We start from the raw sequence: 15,543 nt of genomic DNA on the forward strand, positions 1-15,543 counted from the left end.
AAAAACAAACAAACAGAAACATCCATATCGGTTACTTTTATGATCATTGGTGCAAATCTTTAATCAATCTCTCTCCTCGTACGCTGGAAATGAAGCAACGATTGTTTGGCTTTCGACTGCATTAAATTAATGTAGGTAAGAATTGAAACAGAATGCTGAAAATGTAGAACTACAGCAAAAATAGTCACCAACTATCTCACCTTTGAAATATACACCGCCCACTTTATCTCCTTACATAACACAAAAAGAAAATATTACCAGGTCTCTAAGAGTCTAAAAAGAAAGCACAAAAACGATGGCACAAGAGGAAATTGCTGTAATGAAACGGCAAACATGTTGGGTTTGCACATCTGCATTTACCTGTTATTGCGGCAGTCATCAATCCACTCCTTCATGACAGCATGGTAGGTGTCCAGGTCAATGGAAACATCTTTTTGTTCCGGATCCAGCATGTTGCAAAGCTCATCCAGTCCACTGTCCTCGGAGCTTCGACTGGTGGTGTGCCGCAGATAGTCCACAATGTGAGATACAAACACTTTACCTTGAAAATGACATTTCAAGAAAATCAATTGTTGGACAATTCTACCCTTTTAAAACCTCAACTGTGATTCATGCTATTATCAATGCTGACTTCACTGCTAGTCTTTAAACATGAAAGAAACGTTTCAATGCAAAGTCAACCCGCTAAGTTTTAAACAGGTACATCTACTACTTCCCTGTTCACACACAGTAGTCCTTACCAAGCTGAATTAAACAGAAATATGCTCTATTTTGACAAAAGTGCTGAAGATTTTACAAGTTTTACAATTATTTCATATAAATATGGACTCACTTGACTATCACTTGAAAAGCAAAAAAGAGATGAATATATAACCTGGCATGAACATGAACAAACTACGATGTGAAAGATAATAAACACACACCCTCAAAATAAGGCAAATTCAAACCTCTGCTGTACAAGGTGACTCTCTCCAGAAAATCAATAGAATAAGAGCACAGTCCCTACTCAGCACATGAGAGAACTTGGGAGGTTCTTGGCATGAGAAGAAAGAGGTTATTGACACTACACTATACTTACCCTCTAGCTGCTGGACTCAAAATGGATTATCGGACAAGTTATAAGTCACATTGCTGATGTATTCGTCTTGGTTGGATAACACTGTATGCCCCATAGGGACCGTGTGTGCATGAACATACCTCGACGCTGTGTGTCACAGGCATAGAAGATGGTGTCCAACAGATTCTCCTCACAGATGAGGCTGATTTCTGCCATATTCTCCTTCTTGTTTTCTGAGGCTTGTGATGTCCCTGCACATGAATATGAAACACACACAAAGCAAACTCTACTCAGTAGTGGTGAAACGGAGTGAGCACATGATACAACTTCGGGCATAGCAACCAGTGTAATGGTACAATGGCCTTGTATACACCAGGCAACAAAGTTTAGAGTTACAATATTAACTCTTATCACTTCACCCCATAGAGTGGGAGTGAAGTTTGCTTTGTTTTTAGTGGCTCCTTGTGCCTGTCTGTCTGTTTGTGCTTCCACACTTGCACTTGCAGAGGCCGCCAGAGGCTTGTTGCGTGAATGGGGTGAAGTCTGCCATCTCTGATTGCCTTGTTACTGATTTAAGTATTACATATCATAACATCATTACTTTAACTATAAGTGACAAAATAATAAAACAAAACAAAACAATGACATACTTAATAACCTCATCAACAATTTATAATGAAACAAAGGAAAGGAAAACTCTGAGCAACTGAGCCTGTGTGTCAAGTTTAGTTTTTTGTGCTAAAATATAACCCAATTGTGAAATATGATGGAAATAAAATACATATAAAAATAAAGCTGATAAAATAAGTGCAGGCCAGGCAGAAATGAAGCTTTCAGTGTCCTGAAAGCTTTTTGTCCTAAAGTTATGGAGAAAATGTTTGATTTAGTAGCATTCCCTGTGTTATTTTTCTAGAGAAGCCTAGAAAGAACATCAAACTTGAGGTCATTAAAAAACATAAACGCTAAGAGATAAAACCTCCTAGAAGACGACACTTTCAGTCTACAAACTAAAAACATAGATATATCAATCAGCATTTCATGCATTTTGTGCTGGTGAGATTACACAGAATTAATCTAAGGTCTACTTACAAGCCTTTTCCAGACCCTTCAATAGAATTACACAGTCCTGTTACCTGTTATGCCTTTGCTGAGCAAAGAAAACGAAAATATGTGGCTAAAAGTAAGTCGATCTTAAGTTAAGTGTCGTCAGTCTGTAACAACCTGCACATCCCAGCTAAGCAGCAGCTGCTCCTACTTACCTCCATCTCCCATAGACAGTCTTTTGACAACTAGAGCAGGGTAGGGCAGCTCGCACTCTGTCAAGTTTATTGTGTCTGCAGAGCAGAAATTGACATTGTAAGAGTGGGTGCTGTGACTTGGTGTGAAGGTCCGAGAAAAAGGCTGGCTCGTGCTCGGCGTCTCGCTCTGTGACTGCACAGACTGAGGTCCTTTTGTGAATGTAAAATAAGGAGAATCTTTGGATTGCCCTGTGGGTGTTGAACAATATCGCTGCCATGTCTTCAATTTACTTAAATCACTTCCATCTGCTCCTCTCCTCTCTCCCAGAGTGCTAGTGATTGTGTATGTAATGTTAGCTGGTATAGAAGGGGTGCACGCGGGGGTTGAAGGCACTGAAGGAGGGACAGAGGGACCCAGGCTGCTCTTCTGGGAGGATGCAGAGGTTGGCATCCCCATCCCTCTCCCTTTCACCATGTCCTTTCCCCTCTCCACCTCATCATTGTGGAGCGCTCCTTTCTTCAGGATGGCCTCCAGGTTGTGCCTAAGGCCACACTGAGGGCTGTCGTAATTGCTTGAGGAGAGCTTGGGAATCTGAAAGGGAGAATTGGGCTCTCGGTCACCCCGCCACTGAATGGTCTGCAGTTTGCGGCAGATGCTGTCCACTGGGTTGTGCCGACGACTTGCCTGAGGCGTGTAACAGTCCATACTGCTGGGGCCGGAGTGTTGGATTCCTGGTTACAGGAGAGGCTGAAGTCTGGAGAAAAATAAGCCAAGCATATTATGTTTACAGTTTATAGCAGAGATAACGGAACAAAACAGAAAAACATTAAAAAGACTAAGCTGATAAAACAGCTAGATGAATTGTGAAATAAAGCCACTTTTCTGAGTAGGATCAACAAGAAGGTAATTACTGTCAAAGGAATTAATGCATCCTTTGGCAAGTCTATCTACAGACAGACTTATTCCTGTGGAAAGAAAATGTTTATTCCTGAACCTCCTGTGTTCATCTGAATGTTGATCAATTTGCCAAATTACTGCAGACAACCTGGGACAATCATCTGATGTTCTCGTAAAAATTTAATAAATTAACAAAAACCTCTTGCAAAGACCCTTACTGAAAAACAACGTTCCATCATCATCATCATCATCATTTGCCTCATCAAGAAAAGTAGTTACAGCCATTACACTTGAGGTTAATGTGACTCATGTTTTTAATTTTAATTTTAAAACTGAAATGGCCTTGTTGGGAAAAAAAGTGGCCAATTGCAGAATAAGCAGAGGAAAATGAAGGACGCCAGAAATGAAGAGGCAAAGGAAGGAAACGAAAAGAAAAAGAGAAATTGTGTCGCATCCACATTTTCATCTTTCACATAGAAGACCACACAAACCATAAATGAGGGCCAAAATACTAATATGGGAGCCATTTTAAAACTTGGCATCTTATTGTGGCGAAATGAAAGAAAACGTCACTGATTAAGTTCCAGGTGTGCAGACGAGCTAATTAAGCCAAGCATTCGCCTGGGAATGTATTACAAAAACAACTAAGTGAAACCGAATATTAAAAAAATAATATATTTGTACTAAACACACAGAATACATGACTATATTGAAACATAATACAGCCATCAAAACAACTATTTTTCCACGTCATCGTGCGCCAAAGTGCACACAGATATCCACACCTGACCACGATTTTTCAAAATAACTCACCTCCTGTCCTCTCTTTTCTACCCCCTGTCCACCTGCAGACTGAATGCTTTATGTTGCCTTGTAAACCTCGTTTGAACAAATATTTCCACGATGAAATGTTTGGTTCGCTGTCCACGCAAATGCAGAGCACGCGCACACCGGTAGTTTGAAGCTCGGCGCTCGAGACAAGTAAAAAGAGAAGAGGTCAATGTACACGAACCTAAAAACGAGCCAACACCGCCCCTCTGTGGCTAGAAGGAGGCACAGCATCTAGAAACACAAGAACCAACTCTACAACCCAAATGTATGGCCCCACTATGGTATACATACTTAAACCATAATAACATTCACACCTACGTTCAACGTGTCCACACACAACCTCTGCGTGTTTTTGGACCGTGAGAGGAAATCTGAATACCCAGGGTCATTCTGTTGTAAGGCAACAGTGCTAGCCGCTATACCACCGTGTGGCCACACTATTATACATTTCATATTATTTGTTCTTCAAGCCACTGAACCAGTCAATGAGGAGTGAAAAAGGCTATCCTTGAAGTTTTGACAAACATTTATAAACACACTAAATACAATTATAATCTCTACATTTTTGTACTTAAGTAAAATGTTATCAAAATAGAGGTACTTTTACTTGAGTAGATTAATTCAGTACTCGTTCCACCTCTGTTTAATATAAAATAATTGTATTATTATAGACTTAGTGTTCTAACCATGAATAATTCTGTCTGCAGGTTCTGTTTCAGTAGTGGGTTCTTGGAGTTGTCCTAACTTTCCCTGCATTACACTAAAGCAGTTCTGTAAGCACAAAAATTGTTAAAATATTCCTCCTGAACAGTGTGCAGAACTAATAGACAATTCCCAGAAGCAATTATTATTCGTTTGAAATGAACCTCGAGTCAAGATAGACCAATGTGCAAAAATGAGAGAGAATTAGTGACATCCAGTGATGAGACTGCAGAGAGCTTGACGTACTGTACCAGAAACAATGTTGTTGTTCCTAAGAACTAAGCTCCTGCTTCAAAAGGCAAAACACATGCTCTGGAGGGTTTGTCTGTTTGGGTCACAAGGTGCCACCGCACCACAAAGCAAGCCCCTTACCTTAAGAACATAAGGCTTATTTGAAAAAAAATATATTATTCCAAACATGCTTATGGGGGCAGAGTTTGTGGACCAGATCTTGCCATTGGTAGTCCATACAAAAACAGTGGGACTGGTTTCAACTTAAGTGATCAGTGTAAGCAGTTTAGTGGTGGGAATTTGACGGCGCACAGCCTATTTGATTTGCAACACAGCCTCGAGCTCTGCTGGTAAATTGTCACACAGTAGTGGCCCGGATGACTGTTCACAGCAGTGTTGGAGCTATAACGCAGGTTGTGCTGTTATCTGACGCTCAGTGTAAGTACACAATATTAATAACTTACACTAAAATACTGCTGTATAGTCCTATCCTGATGTCTGCTTACACAGACCTACATAGAAGTGCTGTGTACTGTAGCTGCATTTAAAATAAGATATTTGATGTTATATTTGGCTAAATATCACAGCAGTAATGTTTGTTGTTTGTGATGATCTGGAATAACTTTGTCTGTTTGTTTTTAAATTTTGTTTAGACTCGAATATCTTTCCCTTTATTGTTTGGCAAGAATAACAGGAATAAGTTGTATGTGTTTCTATAGTGTTTTTTCCAGCAGTTTGTTGTTGTGACAAGCCAATGATGCCTTTCTCATGCAGTGTTGGCAAATACTTAAATTAAATTGAAAATTTCGCTTTCAGGGGAGAATCTACCCTCTACGACACCAATGGCAAATCACAGAATTCCAAGCTTCATGGTAGTAAAGCAAATTATTTTTATAGTGTGTTGTGTTTATAATGTGTAGCATTGACTTAAAGGCACAGAGCAGCACCTACCCTCAGCTGCTGCTCTCGCTGCAGCATTTTCATGTCTCCTCAGCTTCCTGACACTTAAATCCCACCTCTGTTACTCAACAGAGAAGATATTTCAGGGCTGCCTGTTGTCCTCATGCTGGAGAGAGCAACACAGAATTGCCTTGAGTTATTCAGCAGTGTTATCCCAATGATGATAAACCAAAAGAAATCCCAGCAATTGTAGTAGCCCACGTTCTGTCAGTGAAGGCTACTGGTACAAGAGTAATGTCCCATTTTGTTGCCATTTCTTGGGTGAAGGACAGGGCGTCCACTCCTGGTGCAGCCTGCTCAACAAAATCCACTTTCCCAGCTCACGTTAAGTAGCTGGAGCTTTGCTTGTTTTCTACCAGGACGCCTGAGCAGTAGAAAGCAGGCTCACAAGGAGATTAAGGTGGACGTGCACACGCATCTAAAGAGTACACACACATGCAGATGATGTTTTAAGTTTTGTACCGACTTTTGTCTCCATTGAAAGGAAATTCAATTTCGAGTTACTGTAAATTTATTAGACCTTGACACAACTTTCTAGCCTGTACCAAGTCCAATTTAAAGACAAACTAATCTGTACGTGAACGGACTGAACTTTGTAGCCTTGCTCTCCTTTTTTCATCTTTCACTGCTATTTTATACACCAGAAAGATGTTGAATGTCTGTATAGCCATTTAATCCTCAATAGACACTGACTGGACTATGTGTAATCTAATAGAAGAAGGAAATGGTGAAGGGTTGAAGGATTATTGCTCATTTGCCAATATGCATAGCCTAAAATACTGTTTTATTGTGGTTAGGATATCAAAGGTCAACCAAGTTAATATATATACACAGTATATATATATATATATATATTTATATTTTATTTATACTTGCAGACACAAAATGACACAGATAATCTCAATAACAATCTCCACATTTGATGTTACATTGAAAAGATGCATTACCCTGAACACTTGAACAAAGTGCTGCACTGTGGTTACTTGCCACTTCCTAGTACTGTAATCTGGGATTATGGCACAAACAACCTTCTGCACCTGAAGGTATAGGATAAAGGGACACTCTAATCCCAGCTGAATGGAATTTATATCCTAGTGAATGATGGGCCAGTAAGAGGCATCTCTTTCAGAAAGGGATCATGTTAGTCAGTGTTGCTGAACTGGTCAAAGTTAAAAGGACAGCATATGCTATAATAGATTATAGATTATAAAGAGCAAGATGTTGTTTGGCCTTACATTACACACATGACAACGCTCCATAAATACTAAAATGTCACTTTCTCCTCTGTGTTGCCATAACCAGGCAGCTGACCTGGTTATCCAGCTGTCCTGCACGCTAAAGACCAAGCCAGACCGAGGGAGTTTTGGTTTCGGGACTGTCTTCACTGACCACATGCTGACCATAGAGTGGAGTGAGACGGAAGGCTGGCAGGCTCCACTCATCAAACCCTTTGGTGACCTGTCACTGCATCCAGCCTGTTCGTCACTGCACTATGGCATACAGGTTATTATTGTTGACTATTTATCAGACCTGAGAGGAGAGTCTCAGGTCTAAATCACGACATTGATTAAACATAATGCATTCAATTGTGTTTGTTTTTGACACACACTTTTATGACTTTTATTTCAATTCCACATGACTCTCTCTGTGTTTCTCAGTATAGCATTGTTTAGCTCTTTCGTTTGACCATGTTTTCAAAGTAACAAACACCCGTTTACATTTAAAAGTTATGCACTATAGCTTTAAGTAGGTATAGGTTAATTGAGATCTATATAGTTTATCTGATGTGTCAATGTGTATACAATTTATATTTCCGGTGTTTGTACAGGGGTAAGTGGATGAAAATGATATTATATCCTCAATACTTTGAGGAATAGTCACAGTGATATAATGTGATATAACATAATATCAGTTATTTTACAATTCTTTCTATGATGTGTTTTGAATGTGTGCATTTCTGTGCTTCTCTGTCTTGTATTTTCTCTCCTCACCAGCTGTTTGAAGGGTTAAAGGCGTACCGCGGGGATGGCGACCGACTGCGTCTATTTAGACCAATGCTCAACATGAACCGCATGGCCGCCGCTGCTAAAAGAGCTTGTCTACCTGTACGCTGAGTGAAATGGAATGAATGGAGGCCCTGGTAAAAGGCTGAGTGAGGGACAAACAATGTCTGTCTTCCTCCCTCAGGCTTTTGATCAGTCAGAGCTGCTGGAGTGCATCAGGCGACTGATAGAGATCGACCAGGACTGGGTTCCTCGCTCAGACTCAGCCAGTGTCTACATTAGACCGACACTTATTAGCACTGAGGTAACGAGGGCCGTGAGGTGTGTTAATGGTTTGTAGAGGCTGAATTTTGTCAATTTTTTAAGTTTAAAATACATTTCTTGTATGCATCCACGGGTAGCCCACTCTGGGTGTAAAGAAGCCAAGCCGTGCCTTGCTGTATGTGATCTTGTCTCAAGTGGGCTCTTACTTTGACAATGAGGCAGAGGCTATCTCCCTGTGGGCGGACCCAAAGTACACACGGGCCTGGAAAGGAGGAACAGGAGACTGCAAGATGGGAGGGTAGGTACAGACACACACTGTACACATTTAAAGGTCTGGTATGTAAGATTTAGGAGGTTTATTGTAGAAATTGCATCACCCCTAAGAATGTTTTATGTATCATTTATTTTATTTCACAACAGACAGAGGCAACAACAACTTTGCACTAGTAAAGTGCCCACAAATAGTTTCAGAAGGGATTTCTACTGCTCAAAAAAATGGACAGGATAAATGCATCTTGCCCTGGCCACACCTGTGCTGCTGCTGTATGCACACAAACGCTCCCTCAAGTCAGATAATATTGCTTGACAGAACCTGTTTTCAGATTAGGACGCAGCATAAACATAATATAACAGTTGAGGTGGAAACTTACCACGTAAAAAGGAAAATGAACATCCCCTCTGGTATAGTTCCCTGATGCACTTGGGAGAGGGAGGGGTGAGAGGAGTCCTGCATTTGTTACAATCTGCACTCTCACACATTCTTACATACGTTGGACCTTTAAGTAACAGCAAGTAACAACTTGTTTACCTGGATGTTTGCAGGAATTATGGATCTGCTCTGTTTGCTCAGTATGAAGCAGTGGGTTATGGGTGCCAGCAAGTGCTGTGGTTGTATGGAGAGGACCATCAGATCACTGAAGCAGGAACCATGAACATCTTCCTGCACTGGATCAATGAAGACGGTGGTTGGTAGACATCAATATCATGGTTTATTTTTTTGCCAGTCTGTATTTGATTTGATTGTAGGTTGATGAAAATGGAAGATATGGACATACAGTATGTGTATAAATCATGTATCCGATATCAGGTATCAGAGTTATTGTCCTGTGTGACCTCTAGTAGCAGAACAGCCACGTTACAACTGCAGGACATCATCTAATTTATCAATTTATTATTATATTATTATTATATTATTTATTAATTTTTTCAGAAGAGGAGCTCGCAACTCCCCCACTGGATGGCCTCATTCTCCCAGGCATAACTCGACAAAGCATCCTGGAACTAACCAGGAAATGGGTGAGACACACACACACTCTTGTTTCCATTACTTTAGAGAACATTGCATGGACTTACATTTATTATCCTGGAGACCTAGTGCCCAAATCTTACCCCTGACCCTAACCATAACCTGTCACTGACCTCAGTCTATTTTTAAAACATGTCTTTGCCTCAAAATGTGGTAATTTACGTGATGGGGACCTGATTTTTGGTTCCCATCATGTGACTGTGTAAACAGAATTAGGTCCCCACAACTTAAGGAATACCAGGTACACACACACACACATACACAGTGTATGCATGTGTAAAAGAAGTCAAGAAAAATTAATTTAGATGCCAAAAAATGAATCTTAAGTCTGGTTCAGATATGAGTGTTGGCATGGAGACTCAGAAAGAGAGCAACACCATAGATGACTGACAGTTATTTTTTTTTCTGTTTGTCACAAATTGCAAAATAGGTGCCAACTGCACGATAATTTAAACAAAAAGTGTCTGTAATGAAATAACTAAGAAACTGCATAAAAGTGGCACACTAAAACAGGAGATGAGGGTTAAAGGTTAAAAAAAGAGTAACAAAGAAGAGGAACAAAAAATACCTTTGAGGTAAGAAAAGGGAATCAAATCCATGTAAAACAAAGAATATTAGATAGTTCATCAGTTTGCATGACTATATTTTCTAAATAAAGCTTTGAATTTTCCTCTACTTTCTCGGATCCCAGGATGAGATTAAGGTGACGGAGCGCTTCTTGACCATGGGTCAGCTGTGTTCGGCTCTGAAGCAGCAGCAGGTCAAAGAAATGTTTGGCTCTGGCACTGCCTGTGTTATCTGCCCGATAGGACACATTACCTACCAGGGAAAGGTACATCAGAGCAGCACATCATCATATGGCAACAAGAAACGCAGATTTAACTGTGTGTTTGTGTGTGTTTCAGAGTCTGAAAATCCCATGTCAAGGAGAAAACTCAACGTTGACTTCACGAATAGCAAAGGAACTAACAGATATACAGGTTGGTGGATGGATGCACACACAAACACAAACACAAACACAAACACAAACCACAAATGTTTACTGAAGCTCAGCAACAGCATGGTTGAACACCTGTGTTCTTCACACACTTGTCACCTTGAAGATTCTGTTTTGAGAATGACTTTCAATAAAGCCTGTAATCCTGTGATTGTGAACGAAAGGCAGCACAGAAAATAGCTGTTGGAGTGTCAGTGGCAGCAGGTGCAGGTCTAAATGACGAAACCTGGAAACTGTGAACTGTGAAAACTTTGTCACGTCAGTCGAATCAAAAAGTGATCTCAGTGAATTCACTTCAACTGAGCTCTCTATACCATTTATCCATTGAGGGTAGGACTATTATCTGAGCTGTTATTACGTAAAACAATTAGATCTTTTTAGCAAACCCCATTGGGCCTTGTTCATCGTACACCCACAACATGTATTATTTTCCCTGCAAGTACATACAGTGCTTTAAGTGAAATATCTAATTAGGTAATGAGTAATGATTTGGTAAGATGGCCTAAAAATGTGCCGCCCCTTCAGTGCACGCAGCACTGCAGGTTTCATAAAACATTTTGCTGAGAGCTTGATTTGCGTTAATGAGCACTTTTCTCTGTTATTGTGCAGTGTGATGAGGCAATTATTAGCTGGGATATGGATTTGTTTGCGATGCTTACTTTGACTCTCACAGTGAACACAGCCCCTCTTATTGTTTTGAGATCACAGGCAAGCTAAGATGCTGTAGATGTCTTCCTTCTTCTACCTCCACATCGAAACCGGTCGAAAGGCTAGGTACACCCTGGACAGGTCGCCAAGACTCTCACAGTCAATTTAGAGTGTCCAATTTGCATGTTTTTGGACTGTGGGCGGACACCAAAGAACGTGGAGAAAATGCAGAGAACGTGCAAACTCCAAAGAGAAAGGCACAGACTGAATCAGTGTCCTTTTTTTGTCTGTGCCCCATTTACATACATTAAGGTAAATGCACCTTCCTGGTTTAAAGCTTAGTGGAAAGAAATGGGGCACATAGTGAACATTATGATGCTTTAACTGTGTTACAAATTATCCACTGAGCTCCAAAAAGGGATTTTACAGGGTTAGTTTTAGGAATTCATTGAAACTAGATCAATTCATTATTAACTTATCTTTCTGCATGGAGTTTTCGTGTTCTCCCCGTGTGTGTGTGTGGGTTTTCTCCAGGTTCTCCGGTTTCCTCCTGCTGTCCAAAAACATGCAATTTGGGAATTAGGTAAATTGGACTCTCTAAATTGACCATAGGTGTGAAAGTGACCGGTGAGGGGGACTGGTGAACTGCCTGTCGCCTTATGTCAGCTGAGATTGGCACAGGCCCCTGCCCGCGACCCTCATGTGGAGGATAAAGTGGTAGAAGATGAATGGATGGATGGATAAAGCATAGCACATATAAGTGACATCTGTGTATTAATCGCTAATCACGAGGCTGCAAAATGGGAGTTCAGAATCTCATATCTTCAGCTTTTGGGTTTCCAACTATTCTTACCAATATTGTTGACTGGTTTTAAGAATTAAAGAGTTGAATGACTTCCTGTTACATTGTTATTTATTGGTCTAGTTAGATCATAAACCTGTTGTGCTGAACATTTTGATTAGTTTGGTGTGTCCTATTGAAACTTTTTCCCTCTTTCTTTCTCATTGAACTTTGTTTCTTTCTGGTTGTGACTAAAATCTGCTCTCCATCATTCATACTTTGAATGCATATGAAGTGTGTTTACAAGTGTGTTGACCACCGCCACCACCACCTCTTTATCTGTACAACATCCTCCTCCTCAGAGAGAGCGAGAAGAAGCAGAAGAGAAAGAGAGAGAGAGAGATAGTTGCCAGCCTAATGACACTGAGTGTGGAGAGTTGGAGATAGGGCCAAGACAAACTCCTGGATTCTCTCATTAAGCTTGCTGTAATTGCACAAACCTAATTATTGCCTCAGCCTTTTGTGATCTTCAAAGCCAAGATGCTGCAAATGAAGCCTCGAACAAGTGGGAGAGGAGGAGGAAGAAGATTTAGGAGGGGAGGAGGGGGGTGATGGGCGGCAGCAAAGCTTAATGAACAATAAAATCGACAAAACGCTGGAAAACGCTGTGCTCCGTCTGCAGCGTTGTTAAATCTGTTGACATTTCATTTGGAGGGAAGCAACACACACACACACCCGCCCTTCTTCAAGACAACAACATGCAGCAAACAAATGAGTGGACTGAGGCAGCAGATGAAAGATGGGTTTACTAAGTCGCCCTGCTGTTCCTCTTTCAAGTTAATTAGAAATCACATTCTTTTGTTTCCCCTTTGCAGGCATTTATTTACTTTCTCACTTCGACCATTAGAACAAATTTACAACATGAGACGCAAATAATTGGATTTGTCTCTGCAGCTGTCATAGATTGGGAACATTTTGTTTTGATTTTTTTTATTTTACAGCCTTTTCTCGCTTGTGTTGTGTTCTGTTGGTGGCTGAGTTTGCAGATTTGCTCGGGGATATTTGATTTCATCTTTGATTTGTGTTTTGCTCACAATTAAGCAACAGCAGGCGGCAGAATTTTAGTGCTTTATAGACATGAGAATTCTTTTTTTGTTCGTTTTTTAAATGATTTATTTTGACTCCTCAGGCCTTAGAGGACCAAAGATTTTCATGTGACCTTTTCACAACCTTTGCTCTCTTACAGTATGGCCGGACAGTCAGTGACTGGACTTTTCTGGTGTAGCAGTGACAAAGGAGCCCAGAGCACACTCATGCAGCGGAAACACATATCATACACCGACTGAGGCCATATTTAACTTGTAATGTGTGTAATGTGTGCAATATTTCTGTAATCACAAAGTGATGAAGAGGCTCGGTGGTGAACACGTCTTAGAGTTTCAGCTCCTTTTAAACTTTAATTAATGACAAAACTCAAATATCCAAAATAATTAACAAAAGTAGGCATAGGAGTCAAGAGTTGTCTCATGCAATACTGCACAATAACTTACAGTGTCTCAGCCACTGTTTCTACTGCATCTTTCAGCTTTAGTTGTAATGCAAAAAGAGAATTTTGTGTTGATTGTGGCAGAGCAACTTTAAGGGGACTTTACTCCCATGATTTATGTCATAATTAAAGTCATAATTTATGGGGTTTTTCCCCCACATTTTAGAAACATGCAATAAGCATTATTCAATCAAGGGTTTTCACCTTTAGTTGATACTTATGTATAATAACTCATCTATATTTGCACTGTACAGTATTGTGATTTATAGTTTTCAGTTGTTGAGTTAAACTTTCATGTTTAAGAACCTTTTAAAACATTTTGTAATCAATGAGTTGTGCACATTTACACATTTAACAAATACAAAAGAAACACAAAACTGAGACATAATGTGACATAGCAAGCACAAGATTAATAAATGATTAATAAAAGATTAGCACAATAGGGATTGTTTTCATCACCCTTCCACTGTATTTGTTTATATTTGGTTCTATTTAATTAACATCTATCGACACTGCTTTTTTTCTATTGACTGACTTCAATGTGGAGTGCCATTTCAGATTTACTTCTGCACAGATGTTCCTATATCTTAAACCACTAAACTTGATGATCCATGCATACAGTGGAGTTCTAGAAAGGTAAAGGACTCAGCGTTAGGCTCCACAGAGACACTTTCACAGAGGCAGCCTTTTCCTGTCTCACATGTCCTGGGACTATGTCAGACAAGAGAGCAGGAGGATTTTTGGCTCTTTTTGAAGACAGCTCATTTTGGCCTCAGCTCCATTTTTGTGTCGCGGTGGTAGTTGGCACAACTGTGTCCCACAAGTGTGCAAACACACACACACACAGATACACACACACACTGGTAAATGGCCACTGTAAATTCACCGCAGCGTATACTCTAGAGTAGATTCCTTTGCTTTTATATCAACAAAATGCTCAATTCAATATCATTACTGAGCTTCACACTGCATTATTCATCCACAGGGATTGGTGAAATTACATTTAGTCTAATCAGAGTGGCATCTGTGCAGGAGAGGACACATTGTGAGACTGTTAAACAGCTTTTAGTTTGGAAGCCATTCCAGGAAAAGTGAAGCGCACATTATTGCTTCATCGATATTTACTAGTGTCGATTGGACAGATAATTGTCCACCCACTGTTTACAACAATGCACACAGTAGGTTTGAAGACTGAAGTCGCTAAATGATATTATATTTGCAGCAGGTAGCTGAGTGTGACTGGACGTGCAGATGATCCAAAGAGCAAAACAGCGACTATCATGGTGGTGTTAGATTAGATCCTTATATTCTACTTTCTCCAGCTGTAGAGTGAGTTGATTTTTCTGGTGAACAGCAGGTGTGGAGGTAGTGGTGAGAAAAGTCTGAGCAGGTAGTTGCTCCAAGCCAGTGGCACATGGAGTAAAAAAAATAAAATAATAATTTCACTCAATCAGGACTGTGTGACACCCCTTGCCAAGTTGTATGATTATTGTTTGTCATTTTGGACCCTAATGAAAACCTTCAATGTCAAAACTGCTCGGTGTTTTATTGCCATGTTTGTATAAAGGCTTTTCTTTTTTTTCGTTTTCTTTATTTTTCATATTTCCCGTTCTTCAAAACCTGCCTACAACTTGAGTCTGAATAAACAAAGACAGTCCTTGAGCACATCATATGTGGTAAAAAAAAATGGATACCATATAAGATTGACTGAATATTAAGTATGCAGCTGAAAAATGATGTCAACAACAATATTGCCGAACAATTATATGCCTCACAGAGATCAGAATTATTGCAGTGACGCTGTGACACCATTAGGAGAGCTGAGAAAATCTGTTTTTGCATAATAACAAAACCTTTTAATCATTACAGTGCATTCACACACACACACACACACACACACACACACACACACACACACACAAACACACACACACACATTTTAATCTGATTCCTGAGCTCAGAATTACATAGTGATCTGATAATACAGTTATTTTGAGTGTTTATTGTGTAAACCATATGTTTCCTGGTTGTTTTCTTTGTTCTATCCCTTATAACCTATATGCATTATATTATACATACAC

General features: G+C 40.0%; 2 protein-coding genes across 8 annotated transcripts in view; one reads left to right on the forward strand and one right to left on the reverse strand.

Annotated features, from left to right (window-relative positions):
* The window catches only part of lrmp (lymphoid-restricted membrane protein), a 27,946-nt gene extending 21,749 nt beyond the window's left edge, over positions 1-6,197 (reverse strand). For 6 of the 7 annotated variants that reach the window (XM_058624337.1, XM_058624336.1, XM_058624334.1 and 3 more), the window contains exons 1-4: positions 4,007-4,149; positions 2,317-3,050; positions 1,198-1,308; positions 361-541 (exon numbers count right to left, since the gene is read on the reverse strand). In XM_058624337.1, coding sequence (XP_058480320.1) covers positions 361-541; positions 1,198-1,308; positions 2,317-3,001 — 977 coding nt within the window. In that variant the 5' untranslated portion in view covers positions 3,002-3,050; positions 4,007-4,149. Of the gene's footprint in view, positions 1-360; positions 542-1,197; positions 1,309-2,316; positions 3,051-4,006; positions 4,150-5,908 lie in introns of those variants that run through there. The other variant, XM_058624331.1, reaches the window with a different exon arrangement.
* On the forward strand, positions 5,295-13,520 carry bcat1 (branched chain amino-acid transaminase 1, cytosolic). The gene is made up of 11 exons (XM_058624341.1): positions 5,295-5,395; positions 5,774-5,829; positions 7,220-7,420; positions 7,912-8,022; positions 8,105-8,224; positions 8,322-8,482; positions 9,007-9,149; positions 9,395-9,480; positions 10,182-10,322; positions 10,396-10,470; positions 13,163-13,520. Exons 1-11 carry the CDS (start codon positions 5,335-5,337, stop codon positions 13,199-13,201), a joined length of 1,194 nt encoding a protein of 397 aa, XP_058480324.1. The 5' UTR covers positions 5,295-5,334; the 3' UTR covers positions 13,202-13,520.
* The last annotated feature ends 2,023 nt before the right edge of the window (positions 13,521-15,543 follow it).

The sequence above is a fragment of the Solea solea genome, chromosome 3 (genome assembly GCF_958295425.1).
Source record: "Solea solea chromosome 3, fSolSol10.1, whole genome shotgun sequence".
Lineage (NCBI taxonomy): Eukaryota > Metazoa > Chordata > Actinopteri > Pleuronectiformes > Soleidae > Solea > Solea solea.

What these genes read in the sequence shown, in the direction of transcription:
- bcat1 (XM_058624341.1), top strand. Translation starts at nt 5,335, where the DNA reads ATGACTGTTCACAGCAGTGTTGGAGCTATAACGCAGGTTGTGCTGTTA. An exon ending in GGAGACTGCAAGATGGGAGG is followed by an intron (nt 8,483 to 9,006) that starts GTAGGTACAGAC and finishes GGATGTTTGCAG; the next exon opens with GAATTATGGATCTGCTCTGT. An exon ending in ACATTACCTACCAGGGAAAG is followed by an intron (nt 10,323 to 10,395) that starts GTACATCAGAGC and finishes TGTGTGTTTCAG; the next exon opens with AGTCTGAAAATCCCATGTCA.